This window comes from Manacus vitellinus, unplaced genomic scaffold (assembly GCF_001715985.3).
Source record: "Manacus vitellinus isolate BGI_N305 unplaced genomic scaffold, ASM171598v3 scaffold_15_pilon, whole genome shotgun sequence".
Classification (NCBI taxonomy): domain Eukaryota; kingdom Metazoa; phylum Chordata; class Aves; order Passeriformes; family Pipridae; genus Manacus; species Manacus vitellinus.
The window spans coordinates 2,993,946-3,009,586 of NW_021939122.1; the positions used below are offsets into that span (position 1 = coordinate 2,993,946).

At 43.1% G+C, this 15,641-nt stretch overlaps 1 protein-coding gene across 5 annotated transcripts in view; it reads right to left on the reverse strand.

Moving 5' to 3' along the window:
* The window catches only part of KAT6B (lysine acetyltransferase 6B), a 108,313-nt gene extending 93,183 nt beyond the window's left edge, over positions 1-15,130 (reverse strand). For 3 of the 5 annotated variants that reach the window (XM_029958540.1, XM_029958539.1, XM_018068996.1), the window contains exons 1-2: positions 14,497-14,793; positions 6,852-7,747 (exon numbers count right to left, since the gene is read on the reverse strand). In XM_029958540.1, coding sequence (XP_029814400.1) covers positions 6,852-7,472 — 621 coding nt within the window. In that variant the 5' untranslated portion in view covers positions 7,473-7,747; positions 14,497-14,793. Of the gene's footprint in view, positions 1-6,851; positions 7,748-14,496; positions 14,794-14,887 lie in introns of those variants that run through there. The other 2 variants (XM_018068997.2, XM_008924314.3) reach the window with 2 other exon arrangements.
* Between the last annotated feature and the right edge of the window lie 511 nt (positions 15,131-15,641).

A 15,641-nucleotide genomic window follows, 5' to 3' on the forward strand; every position in this document is an offset into this window, starting at 1 on the left:
CGGGTGCCACTGACATTTGTCTTTTATTGAGCCAAATGTAAACACTGCTAGTTAGTGTTGCCACGGATACACGGACATGACATAAAAATTATTTCTTAAAACTACAGTCAGTCATCTGCACCATTTTGGAAAAAACAGATGTGAAGTTGAAGCCAACTTCAAAATGCCACCAGTAATGAAATTAACTCCTGGAGAGCATGTGAAAAATGTGTGGCAAACTTATCACAGCTTAAGCTAAGGATTTTTCCTAGATGAAGGAACATCAGCTATGCCTCCCAGACACCTCTGCTGAGATCATATACAGCTTTTCTCCTGTGCCCGAGTCCTGTTGCAATTAAAACCAGAAGTCTGAAGCCTACACTACCTAGTACTGCATTAGTTGGCAACTGCTGGACTACCACCCCAACCACAACGGGAGATAAATGGGACTGTCCTGCTAAACTCAAAATACTTGAGAATGAAAAAATTGCTGCACACATGTAGATAGTATTGCAGAGACAAAACACAGGAGTAAACAATTTACAAGTCTACAGTTTCCCTCACCCCAAGAAACTTTTCCTTATGTAATATCTTATCTACAGCACAAACTGAAGTCCCAGTAATCCACACAAACCTAGAACTAAGTGCAGCAGCCCTGGAGTTGCCTACACAGATATCCCTGTTAAAGGTCACAGCATTCTTTACAAGAAGGCTGTCCGTGCCTGCAAATTCAAAACTTTGACCTCTTCACAAAGAACAGAGAAGAAAAAAAAGCCACAGAAAAATCTGTGGGACACCAGTAATAATTTTCCTCGATGAGTAGATCGGGAAAAACAACCACAAACACACACAAGTGATTTTGCAACTGAAGGAAGTCACATTAGTTTAAAAGTTGATTTGTCTCTTATCAGGTAACCACAAAGGACAGCAGTGGATCTCTGAACTAAGTGATGCCTGATTTGATGTGCATCACGCTCAAAATTCTACAGCCACCATCTGAGCCCTAATACTGATGTTCCACTGCACAACAGCAACTCCTTCCATAAAGTCCTATGACTTGAAATTAGACTGGGAGGAAAAATGCAAAGAGTAAAACCTCTAACTGCAGTTTAGGGATCAAATGTCACTCCCAGTTAAGACAGAAGATTTCACAGACAATAGCATAGATGAATAAAAGTGCTGGATCTACACAGGATTTCTTTAACTCACTGTGGACAGTTTCAATACAGGATTTACTGCAGAACATCACACCAATTAATTTTTAATGGAAACTACCAAAAGAATCAAATTTTAGCAAGCCTTACAATTAAACAGTTTGCAGTATAAGGTTTGGAATCACTCCTTGCAGTAAACAAGAACCATGCACACCATGCAAAACTATGTTCAGAATATCCAGCTCTGGGGAAAAAAAGAATCAGTAGGGTCTTCTCTCATGGTTCTACAGGATACTGCAAACAGATGACCTGTTTGCAGAAACTAACTCACATCAGACATTGAAAACTAACCTCTGCCCTGCCTTATGAAAGAGTAGACCAATCTAACTCAGGAAACAGCAGTATTTAACTTACTTCACACCATACAATTCAAGAAAACTTTCACAAGCATGCTTCTTGGCTTGATCCAAATGGGCTGAATTGTACAACACATAAAAACCTCCAGAGCCAGATATATCCACCTATAGAGTGGCATGAGCTGTTTCTTCACAATATGGGATGACAAGACTTTTCCCTTTTAATTTTAAGTGCCCAAAAGATGGGGTAAGTCATTATTCAATTTCTGGTAAGCTCCAGTATCTCAGGTGTTAACAAGATCCATTTCCAAGTGTTCACCTGGTTTGTGCATGGAGTTGGTACCTTTAGCATTTCAGAAGCTACAGGGATAGCAAAAAAAAATCCCTGAGAGCAGCAGAGTCTAGCAATCATCCCAGAACTTCTAGGACAAGAGCTATACACAGAAAGGTGCAGGCCACCATTCCAAGAAATAAAAGTATCTTTTATTGAGATAATAAGAAGCACAAATATTAGACTTACTGTTTGTCAAGTAACGCTAACATTCGTCAGTTTTTTGGCATCATGAAGATGTTTTGAGGAGAGAAACTCAGGTTGTGTCTGAGTTTCTCTTGCAGAAACTTCCCCATCACTGTATTCTGGTGCTCAGACACCATGTAGAGCCAGCTCCCAAAGTTCAGCATTAAAAATACCCCCTTACGCCTAAGTCTGCAAGATACATTGAGCAGCAAATCCTTTCTGCCTCCCTTTTCTAGGAAAGTCTAGAGGACAGAGGCAACTAGAAGTCTCAACCAACAGTGTCTTGCTGCCTACCCACAGGAAGGCAGGAAGCTGAAAAACTGAGCAAGGAGGAGCCTGGATGCCAAAAAAGCAATTCGCTATAGATTGGCCCTTTGCCTGAAAGACAGAAGGAGGAACACCCAGTGTCTGCACTGGCACAAGCTACATACCAGAAAACTGAAATTCAACCCATGCCAAGTTACACTTTGAAAAGCTAAATGTACGTAGGCCAGTGAAAACAAAATTAGATAGGAGTTCAGGGTATAAAAAAATTAATAAAACAAGTTCGGGTTTGCATGAAAGTCAGCTTAGAAAGACAAACTGAAAGTGAAAGAGGGATTAATAAAAATTTTCATGCCAAGAATCAGATGGAAACCACAGTTGCTGAGCTGTTCAAGAGAGTGTTCAAGAGAACCAAGATCAAGCCATCTCCATTTGAACTGCTATTTTCTAAGTACTAATTATTCTGAACACAGAGACATAACTACTGAGGTACACTACACATTCCTAAAGCCCTCTGAAAATGTTACAATGGCCACTGCCTCTTCACCTTTTAAAGTTGGATTTATCCTTCTAGATTATGTTTAAACATAAGCAAATAAAGTGCTGCCTACAGCCTACAAACATCTGTGTCTTTGAGTTTACAGTCACATGGCATGTGTGCTCAGAAGATGGCTAATTCCTAAGATCTAGTAGGTTACATGGGGTTCCCAAACTGTAGAACCTTCCTAGTGGCTATCCAAGTGACAAGGAAAACAGGAAGCAATACAGCCCACACTCAGAAAACACAAGCAAAACTGCCTTTCTACAACTGATGCCATTACAGATAAATTAAACACCCTTTTTAAAATTAACCATGACTTTTAAATACCACTTTGCTGCATTTTCAGAAGTTTTTTTTAATCTTCAAATGCTTATTGAAAAGCTAAGTATCACTCAATTTTCCTCCCTGTTCACACCCTTCTCTACTATGTAACGAGTTTTTACACCGCATTTTCTGGTTAACATACTGATACAGCCCTTTTCAGAAAATGCTGGGTGAGAAAAGGTGTGAAGTGAGAGAGAAGACATCTATGCAAGATACTCTGAACATAAGGAAGAGCACATAAGAGCAGTTACAATGTTTAGCTATGCACCGCAATATAGTGAAGTGCACGAGATCAAATTGACACAACAAAATTAATTCTTATTCTGCTTTCTTGTCTGTGTGCTTTTCTGGGGTTTTTTGTTTCTTTGTTTGAGGGGGGTTTTGAGGGCAGGGGGGGATTTAGGAAATAAAAAATACCTCCATGTAACCACCAGAATACTTCGGATAACTGGAAAGCCCTTTTGAAATACAATTTATACTACTCGTTACATTTATGATGTACAGCCTAGACACTATACCTGCTGATAGCTACTGGCCTTCCAACAGAACCTGTCCTACCATAAGCCTTGTACTTGTATCTCTTCATACAGAGGTGGAAAAGCAACCTCCACACATACTAGGGAATGGAGAGGGATGGAGCAAAAAGATTTCAACAGCTGCACTGCTTGCTTCCTCTTGCTGTAACTCAGAGCTGACATACCTTTGCCCAAATCCAGGAGAGTCAGAATAACACTTGAAGGAAACATACCATTTTTACACAAATGCTTTCTTCCAGGCCTGTGGATAACAGGAGGAAACATGGTAAATCAAGCTATATTGCTGTAACTAACTGCAGCTACTTCTATATACAATGAAACAAGAGGACTATTCTAGCTGAAATGGATCACCCAGTTAATACAGAGACAAGAAAAGCAGCTCCATATCATCACCACTAAGAGAAAGATTTAGTATTTCCAGCTCCCTGTTCCAAGTACTCCACAGAATGCAGAACGTTCAACACTCCTGTCACGGAGTCAAGGCTCCAGCTCTGCAAAACTAACTTCAGTGGCACTGCACAGCAACAGTATTTATCTTCTCAGTGCACTACATACTCTGATGCTTTGGGTGGGTGGTGAAAACAAACAAAAATAAAAATCCCAAAACCAAAAAGCCCCAAAGCAACACAACCACCCTCCCCCACACAGGTCATATTATATCTCTTCTGATCACCTTTCCCTCAGGAAGAAAGGTTCAGAGTCTGCCTTTGGTACTATGAGTGTGAGTGATCAGATGGACAAAGAGAGACCTCTGATGCACTTCCAGTGTACCAAATCCTTTAACTGTCTCATCTCGATGACATGCTAATTATGCATTAAGAAAGAAAAACAATCAAAATTACTCAAGCTTCCACAGTCATCAAAACAGATTTCTTCTGCACATCCTTCCATTTGTCCTTCTCCTCAAGCAAAGTCAACAGAAGAGATACTAGAACTTCACCTCTAATACTTGAAAACAAAAAAAACCCCAAACATACAAAATTAGCCATACAAAAGAATCATATGTTACTTGCACTAGCTAGAGAAAGAGACAAAAACTTTAAAATACTTAACCTCTTCAAGAACTAGTCATTCCCAAGAGATGCCAGTTGGATACATTTATTGTATAAATTTCAATAAATAATCTTGACATGCCCCATATTGTCACTTAAATATTTCCAGTAAAAACAGCCTAACAGTGTCATTTTTCTTATTCCAGAATTAACATCAATTTCAAATGAAGATGGAGTCACATCCCAGTAACAGGGACAATCTATTTACAGTTACTTTCAAAACTGTCCCTTAAGAGTATTTAAAGCTATGCAGATTGACAAACAGCAAAAATCATGTATTTTCAACAAGTCTGTATATATTTACCCCGTAACCTGGGCCACAACTAGTACAACTAAACAGTGCACTACACTAATATGCAACTACTGATTCACCAACCTCACATCAAAACTATTTTTGTCATGCAAAAACACGTATGTTGAACAGTTTTTAAACACGCAAGTCACACTGCTAATTTTGAGGCACCCAAATGAAAGCTTATTTCTTGCCAAAGCACTTGCTAGAGAACAGATTTGTTTGGCTAACTTCTAGAAGACAGATTTATCCTTATACCAGTATTTTAATGTGGCAGTAATGACTTTTTCAGCACTGTGACCCAACTAACATTCCTTGCAATGGGTGCCAGTCCCAGTAGGTAGCCTAACAAGGGAGATTTTTGTTTCCATGGAATTCATGTTGCTTTTGTTGCTCAGTACTCCAGCCTTCAAATTTCTCATGCCATTACAGTGTCAGAATTACAGCAGAAACTCTGAAAGTACTTATACAGCTTTACCACTACAAGTAATTAAATATTTATGGCTACAGCAGTAATTGCACAGTATGCAGCACTTCTGAATTTCCATTCTGATTATGGAGCATGAAGCCCCATGAATCCCTCAAATATCCAAGAATTCCAATGGAGAGATGGATATCCATATATAAAAGCAATGATATTTAACATCTATTTAGGGAAGCTCACAAAAATCAAGCCACAACAACTGACCTTGGTAGTGTCACCTCTGACAGTTCCATAAACAACTGTTCTCACAGACCTCACTCAATAATTCTAACACAAGCACTTTATACTCAGCACCCTCCAGCATCTAACAATCAGCCAAAGGAAAAAGACAAGTGAAAGCCATCATGCAGTTTCTAGGAGACACTGATAGCACCTCTACAAGCTGTCTGGATTATTTCATGTCTAAAACAACTGCCATTAAACTTGACCACTCAGAAGGGGGGAAAAGGGGAGGTGGAGAAAAATAAACCACAAACTTCCAGGTATTTTAAGTAAGCCAACTGGACTACAACAGGTAACTTTTTTTCCCCTGAAGTACATTGAAAATTCCAAACACACTTCACCACACAAAATAGGAAATGATCAAAGAATGCCTGCAGACATGTCTTTGACATTATCCTTTCATAAACAAAATACTAATTGATAGCCCTTTCTCCCTCAGGGCTTAAACTCTGTAAACAATTAACTTTAAAACAAGACACAAGTAATAGCAAAAATAAACCCACGTAGGTAGTCTAACAAAACTGAAACAGGAGGAGAATCCTGCAGCTGAGCTTAAATCGTCACTCTAAAAACCTTCACTCCTCTTACTAGAATATTTTAATTAACTACAGTTCATATTAATTGTAATTCTAAAGCTAACAATTTTAAAGCTAATGATACAAATACCTTTAAAAATAATAATTCCAACAGCCTTAAACATCACAAGTCCTACCAGTCCCATTTCAGATTCACATTCACAAGAAAATCAGTATATCCAGGTAGAAAATGAAGGTAAAAGGCCACAGTCAAATTACACTGCAGATTTCAGCTACGCCAGTCTGCCAGGAAAGACAGAACAATCTCACACCTACAACAGAGCATACAGCTGTACTCTTCCCTGCTGCTCTGTTCATCTATCAAAAATCCACAGAGCAAACTATCCAATGCAGAACCACAAGACATAGGGAGTTAAGTCAACTTCATTTACCAGAACTGATTCTGCATGGATCTTGGACATGCATCCTCACTTATATACATTTAAATGGATAAATAAAGCAAAAGGAGAAATACTATTTTTGCATTAGGTAAATAAACAAAGAATAACAAGAGTAATTTTTGCATTACTGCATTAGCTCGTTTTTCAGACTTACCTGGTCTTTTTCATGGGGTAGAAGGCTGACAGGTGGAAGAGAAGCTGGGAAGGTGCTGGAGTATTTTGGAGCTCCTTTGCTTTCCAAACTGCCATAATTCACTCTGTACTGAGGACCATCCTTCAGTAACCTCCCATTGTTCACAGCACGTTTGGCCCCCAGGCGCAACCTCTGCTGAAAGGCAGGATTGTTGAAAATACTTGCTAAGTCATTTTGACTTCTCAAATACTTCTCTATGTTTTTTAGGGAGGAGCCATTAGGCTCTTGAAGCCCTTCAATTGCTCTTCTCAAGAGTTTATTCCAATCCACATTACGAAGCTCATTACAAGCTCCTCTAGATCCCTTAACAGATTTAGGAATAGTGCCAGGTTTAACACATGAAAACCGTCCAGGATTATCTGGGTCCTTGTAGGATGCAAGACCTTTGTTAGTAACTTTAAGAATAGAACCATCTTGAACACTAAGTTCCAGCTGTTCCGAAACAGTCTTCTTATCTAATCCATGGGAAGCACAAACAGCATGACATATTCTCTCTTCAGAAGGCCTTTGCTTTTGCTTTTTAACTTTTTGTATAGCTTCTAGAATCCACTCCGTATAAAGAGGGTTGGCAAGTTTTACCATGGTTGACCAGTAATTGTTTCCAGCCAAGAGTTACCCATAGAGGTTCCTCCTTATCCTTTTAGCAGACCTTACAGAGGCTGTTCACACCTCAAACACAAACGAAAGGATTGCAGACTCTGCTTGGAGGCATCGCAAAAATATCCACCCTGAGGAGTTGGAAAAGGCAGGGAAATACCTGCTGACTGAACCTTCCAGTTACTTTACTGTCATGGAAAGGTAGAAAGTATTCATCCGTGATGGTACAGGTACGTCCTTACAAGAAAGTTTGTTGCAACCTTTAAGAAAGAAAAAACAAGAGGCAGGGAGAGAATATAGTTAATGTTAAGTATTAAAAAGAAACAGAATGCATTCAGACCTTGCATTCATACTGTAGATGCTGCATTATGCAGAAATCTTTGTGAGATTACATAAAAGTCTCCAATTCCCACTCCACAATGGACAAGTCACCATGAAATCCTTCTACTTCTCATAACATTCAGTGGACTTAGCTTTCCAAAACTCCATTACCCCAACACTTAACCTACTACTGAGTTGTTGGACAATTTCCATTCAGCCAGGGATCTGAAAATATTCTCTAAATCAAATTGCCCACAAATCATTTTTGCATGGATTATACAAGCACTAGAAAACCCAAACAAACAAAAAACACAAACCCTCAACCAATGAAAGATGAATTATTAACCACTGCCTTTTCTGACATTATGCTGTCTCTAAGTGTCGTGCCATGTCAATTATACAGCTCAAAAATCAAAACCAAAATATGAGAAACAAGTTACAAATATTACATCCTTCATTGATACTTAGGCACCCTAAAAACCCAAAAAGAATCACAAAGGTACTTCTCATTTTAAGACATGCAGTACAGAGGCATTTTTGATACAAACTCTTAGGAACAGAAATGAAAGCAAAGTAACAGGAGGCATTTTCACATAAATAAGCTGTCAGCATGAAGATATATAAAGAGGTCATACTGACGAAATACGTTTTGGTGACTCACAGTTCAACAATTTTATTTACTTATTAAGGAATACATCACTGCAGTAGAAAATTCAGTGGCTACAAAAACTTTAAGAAACCTGAAAGAAAACTTGATCAGGAGTTTATTCATTCTGTAGGAAAATATAAGAAAAAACTCCAAAAAATTTAAAAAGTCACACAAATTAAACTAAGACACTAGTTGCCTAATGAGTAAACAAATGTATGTGAGGTATTACTTTTTTCTGTCATGAAATGTGAGAGAACTTGGAGACATTAACCAAATTGTATAATTACTTTGAATCAAAGGAAAACAAAAAACAGAAGGGGAAAATTTTCATTCTCAATAAATGGGTTATCTTGTAAAGTAGAAGATTCACAGCAAAATCTACAATGAGTTAATCTGCAACTACACTTATAAAGCTATGGCAAGCAGCCTATAAATAACAATATCACCTTTAAGTACACAAGTCTTGGACTTCATCTTTATTCATGTATTCAAGTCATCTCACATTTCAACCATGTTCAAAAACTTAAGTAAATTATAAACATGAAAAAACCCAAATTGATGCAGCAACCTAAATTATTTTCAAACTGTTAAAAAGATTTCTCTGCAACTGCGAAGACAATGAGTAAAAAAACCCCACTTTTGGTCCCATATCTTCTCCTCCCTCTACTGCCTCAAAAATGTCTTTAAATACAAACTCCGGATCGTGTTTCACACATTATTATACCTATAAAACAGGATTAGGAACAAAAGAGCAGCTGGTTACTGGTGAATATAAAATTCTTCTTTGTCCAAATAGTCAAAATATTAATCAATTCATTTTATGAATCTGATTGAAGCTTAAACATTTTCATATTTATAAATTAGAAAATTCAACTTACTGCCAGACTGAAAAGATACATTCCTGATGCAAATGCAGGGCCTGAATGTTTAACTGGCTCATATACTGAACCCTATTGATCTACATAGATTGGATCCTGTTTCTTGCTTCCAGACTGTACTCATGTAAGTTGTATTTGATAACAGTTCTGCGTATTTCAAGTATTTGTAATCAAACAATAACTTGTTCTGTAAACAGACATTTTAATTTACTCCAGCTACCACAAGCCATTCTTTTCCTAACAGAATTGTTTATGTTCACTGTTGTCAGATAATTCCAAAATAACACTGTAGCTACAAAATGCAGACAAATACAGGGAAGAAAAGAGTTTCCATGGTATTATGAATCCTACAAATTCTCACATATCTGACACTGAAAATACAGTAACACAACACAGCAGAACTCTATATAGCAAAGCTCACTCACATTTAGACTATCTGATACACTCTGCCTATAGATTTGGAAGTTCTCTGTAGCTACATATAAAACCTCAGATTCCTAGAAAGCTACCTGTACAGTTATTTACTTAGGTTGTTCTACTATGAGTCTTCATTAAGATAGTCACGACTTAATTAAATTCTGAACAGTGCATTTGCTGAGTCAGACGTACTTGCCTCATTTTTACATCTACTGCAGTACTGTTGTATTAAATTTCATACAAGCAACCACATCACTTCCATTAAATTCCAGAACATACAGTACAGGGTCTGTTCCAAGCACCTGGAAACCGAGGAACATTTCAGTATAAATGCTGTAACGTGTGGGTTACAGGAATTTTTATTGGCCAGTGACTGTGGCAAAAGGTTAGCATAAATCTGTATCTTCATATAAAGTCTGCTGCTTGGTACAGGAATTTCACAGCCATATACATTCAGAACTAAATTTTTACTTATTTACTTAAAACTCCCTATGTGTAATACAACCTCCTGCATGGTGGAGCCTACTAAATCAACACTAGTAGAGTATATCAGCAGGAACACAGAGTTTCCAACACACAGAACAGGATATTTCAGGAGAAAAAAAATCAAGACATCTTAAATTCACACCTTGCAACAGAATCTAAGTTCATTCTGCCTCAGGAAACCATGCAAAGCACATCCAATCCAAGTTTTTAATTGTTTTGCCACCATCTAGAGCCTCTGTTACTTTGCCACTTGGAGTGCATATGTACCTAAAGTGCAGCACCCTGACCTCCACAACGGGTATGACAAGGTCCACCATATGTAAAATTCAGAATAACCTCTTACTAACATCTTTCCCAGCAAAATAATTCAGGTGAGTGATTCTGGAGCTATACATTAAAAAGGTCTTTCAAAAATCAAGTTTAGACAGATTAATCCAAGGTTGGCAATACACATGTTTACATGCCAAGTGACTGGATAAAAAGAAAACAAATCATTTTAGAAACAAATGTTCAAGATTCAACATAAGAGGACACACAGAAGTTCAAAATTACATTCAGGTTACTAAGTTTAGAATGTAATTTTACCAAAAGCACAAAAAAGTGGTCATATGTCATTTAATACAAAAAGTGTGATGATTACCCAAATAGATTTTGAGGAAATACTAATTTTAAAGAAGTGGTTATAAATTACTATCAGGCACTCATGTCTATTTATTAATCTTCCTCCCCTTGTAGCTGACTAACTTTTACTCAAAGCCTCAACAGCACCATCCAATCACAGATTAGATTTTCCATTCTGTTAAATGCACAGGACAACTTCCAAATTTCATGGCAACAGTCATTAAGTTCTTCCTACATAATTTGTCATATTTCAGCTTTTACTCTATGGTATCTTCCTTCGAAAATAAAAGCATTTGAGAAAGTCTGACTGTACTATATTACTGACCAAGTCTGACAGTAAATCTGCTACCGAAGAGCTGAAGAACATAAGCATTCAGAGGGTGAAATAAAACACATTACCTTTAAAATATGAAAAGGGATCTCTAGTCAAGGCTTGTCCCTTTACCTAGGTCATAAATTATCAGATAAATACAAAGACGTTGCAAAATTGCAGCTTGGGATTTAGAATGAATGCAAATATGTCCTTTATAAAGCACACACCTATTGCACAGCTGATTATAATTAAAGAATGCACTGACTGAACACTTCAATCTCAGGTGTCATCAGTAATCCCATAATCCTCTAATAAGGTGGTTTTTTGGCCTGAACTAGTACCTGGAATTACTTCCAAGTGATCCAGATTGCGAAAACAAGCTGTGTAGTCAGAAAAACAGCAACAAAAAAAGCTACTCTTCTCTCTCCCAGAAACAAAACAAAGTTACTACACAGGTATCATAACATACAATCTAAAGTAATTTTGTTGAAAAATGAATGAAAAAATCTGCTTTGACTGTCTTAAACATAAACAGAGTTAGACTTTTAAAAACTGAGCTTAACACAGGTATTTAAAAAAAAAAAAAAAAAAGAAGAAATAAAAGGCCGGGGAAGAGGATGCAGCAGGGGGAGATGACAGCAACTTGTGCAACCTGAGGGTGACCTGTGAAGCACAGTTTCATTCTGCTCCCTCCTACCTGCTCTGCACACACTCAGGAGAAGCAGCAGCAGGGCCAGCTCTCTGCTGCAGCATCAGGGTCAGGTAAGGATTGCAGCAGAGGAGAAGGAAGAAGAGAAGACTGCCATTGCATTCCATTTTTGCCATTCTCCTTTCCTCCAAGCCATTGCTTAGAATTCTGCAACTAATCAACTCTGTATTCCACCCCCATCTCAATTAATGATGCAAAACAGGCAAGATAGTTGTTTCACTATTGCAAAATACATGCACCTACAAAAAGACAGGAAGAAAGCAGATCCTGGCAAGGACTCCCAGCACACATGTCACCCTTAAAATTACTCAGATCATAAAGCCAACTATTGTTTTATTCTTTACACAACAGTTTCCAAAAATAATAAGGAAGGGCAATGACACTTGCACAGGCTTTAAAGAGACAGATGTGGACACATCACAGTAACTTCAAAACTACACCTAAGACTTGAGGGTGTGGAGAGAAGAATGGCACATGTGAACCGAACTGATGGAAGTGTTTGTGCTCTGAGATACCCCACAATCTGGTTTGTCATCTCACAACATGACAGCAGCAAGCGCCACCGGAGGGAACGGCATCAGCACATCATGACACCAAATTCAACCTTCCCACCCTCTCCCACTGAAGTTCTGAGCACTTTACAACACGGTATCGAGGAACGCAGGAAGGTCATATTCAGTGCCAGCAGTTCACCTGGAAAGAGGGTTTCACTGGAAACACTTCTTCTTGGGACAGTGATTTTAAGCAACGGAGTGGGTATCCATCTGCTCTTTGCAGAGCGGGTTATTTCCAAGTGCCAGAGTGCTAGAGGTGAGGTCCAGGCAAAGAACACACAGTGAGAACATCACTCCCCAAACGAGGCATCACAGCTGGACTATCCCCCTCCCCAACTTACACCCCAGTCAAGGAGACGTGCAAAGCCCGGAGCCCGGGGCCAAGGCATTGTTGCCTGTGACAGGGGCCGAGCCGGGGCTGGCTCCCGAGCGCTCCCAGCCCCGATCCGGGATTTGTCATCCCAAAGGCAGGGACCCCCATCCCGCAGGCTCTGTTCCCCGGGGCGCGGCGACCCCGCCGGCCAGGCAGGGCGGCCGCCAGAAGACGAGGACGAGCGGACACCCGCACCTAACCGCGGGGGGCGGCGGCCGCGTGTCCCCGCGGGAGGCAGGTGAGACCCCCCCGGTACCACTCACCTCCGCGGGGGAGGAGCCTCCTCCGGGCGCCGCAGCGGCTCCCCCTGCTGCCGGCTCCTCGGCCGCTGCCGCCGCCGGGCCGCCCGCCCCGCTCTGCGCTGCCCGCCGCCGCCGCGCCCGCCCCGCCGCCGCCGCGCGCGCTCGGCGCACCTACGCCGCCATTTTGTCTCGCCCTGTTGTACTTAACGTGAATCCGACATGACACTGATTACAGCCCAATGGAGGCTCATTAAAACTTACCTACCCCGCGCCCCGCCCGCCGCCGCCGCCATTGGCCCGCGCCGCGCACGCCGCCTGCGCGCTCATTGGCCGCGGGGCGCTGCCATCATCACCCGCCCACACCGGGCCCGTCCCGCCCAGCAACCAGTCGCCTCTCCCATTGGCGAGCGCGGGTGTCAATCAGGCGGCGCGCCCCTTCCCTCCAGGCCAGCCCCGCCCACCCGCGGCAAGGGGCGGGGCCCCGGCTCTCCGTGGCTCCCACTGGCCGCCGCCGCCGCCACACACCCGCGCGTCCCGCCCTCCCCCCGCCCCGCTGCCGGGCCTCGGGCGCTCGCCATTGGTCCACCCGCCGCCAGCGGGGCGGGACCTCCCGCAATCCCGCCTCCCGTTGGCCACCTCTGCCGTCCGTCCGGGCTCCCCGGCCCCGCCGCCCTGCCCCCCGCCGCCGCCCCACCCGCTCCCTGCCGAAAGTTGTTCGGAGGGCGAGCGCTGCGAGACACCGGCGGCGGCCTGAACCAGCGCGGCAGGGCGGGCGGGCGCGCGACACACACTAATGAGCGGCCTTAAATATTGAGCGTCACGCGCGTGCCTCAGAGCCTGCCCCTCGCCCGGGCGGGCGAGATGGAGCGGCGTGCTCCCAGCATAACCCTCCCAAGGTGCCTGGCACTGGCAGCCGCTTATCGCGCACACACACACCCCACACCGCCAAGGGAGGGGGGTGGGAACGGGGACGACGACAATGACTCCCAGCTCTACAGCCACATGCAGGTCCCTGCAAGTTTCGCCATGCGAAGCACAGGGACTTCTCTGTCACCCCGTCTGCGAAGGAACAATTACCGCCTCAGAAAGACAGGGTGGGAACATGCAACACAAAAACCTCAGCCATCCCCTGCTTCCCTCCGCCACTCCATTCCCCCTCTCCCCACCCCATCCAACCCAGCCATCACCTCCTGCTGCTGCTGCTCCCCCTCCCCTGCAAAACGCAGAGCATTGCAATGCATTTACCCAGCACAAGTGTCTGCAAACACGTGCATCAGCCTCCAGTGCAAAAGGAAAAAAAGTACCCAGCCTAGTGACAAGCCCCCTGCGCTCGGAGAGGGGAGGGAAAGGGGGTTATTATGGCAAATTGCAGCCTGTCACCCAGTGCAAAACAAAACCCATCGCATGCTCCCTGTTATCCCCCACATAAACTCCTGGGAATCTGACCTCCGATGCAGGTTCCCCCCTTTGCTTGCAATGACCTCCTTTCTCTGCCCGTGTGTGTTTCTGCAGCAGCGGTTCCTGCGGAATGTGCTGCCCCTGAAACGCGATCGCGGCTCCTCTCTCTCTCTCGCTCGCTCGCTCTCTCCGCTCTGTCTCTCGCTCGCCCGCTCGCTCTCTCTCCTGGCTGCAACCAGAGCCAGGAACACAACAACAACACAGCCTCCCCCCACCCCCTTCCCCAAACACATACACACTGAAGAAACCCAGCCAGGAGAGCCAGACGAGCCGGGGAGGGGGTGGAGGGAATCCCCAGCCAGCGGATTGATTGCACCAGTTACCTTCCCTAAGCCCTTCCGCGAGAGGGGAAAAAAGAAGATGAATACAGAGAGAATACCTTGTCTCCCCTCCTCCTCCTCCGCGGGGCTCCTCTTCTCACTCCAAAATACTAAAAGGTGGACGGGCAGATCAGACACACGCGTTCAGCTCTCGGCGGGGGAAGGGAGCCACGCGAGCAATTATCATTAATTTAGAAATTAAAACAGAAACCCACCCCAGACCTCCAGCCTCCCCGGTGCGGGCGGACGCAGATTGCGGGGACTGGTGCTAAGACACAGGACCTGATAACAGCTAATTGAAAGGTTAATCTACATAGGCTGTGACAGAAGAGGTCCCTCCCCACTTTTTTATCTGCTGTTGGCAAGTGGGAAATTGAGCTCCCCCCTAGCCTTTTCCCTAAAAAAAAAAAAAAAAAAAAAAAAAAAAAGAAAAAGCGGGGGGGGGGGGTGAGAGAAAGGGGGATTCCAGGCGATAAAGTTTGGGGGGCGGCGCGTCCCCAGGGCGGGAAGGCGGCTGGAGGGGGGCGGGCCACCGGCGCTCCCGGGGGGCCCTTGGCCGCTCTCGGGGGGTCGCGCCGGGCTTCCCGTCCAACATGGGGCGATTTCAAACGTCCCGGTGGGAGCACCACCACAGGCAGGCTTTGGAGAGCCAGTGCTTCCCAAAGGGCTCGAGCACTCCCGGTCCGGGGGAAAGAGGGCTGTGTTTGAGGCGACCATAATTAGTCCGAGGGATGGAAGCACAGTGAGCAAAGTCACAGATGTTGTCCTCCCATGGAGTTTGTACATGGAACAAGATGTTACGAGAAATGCGTT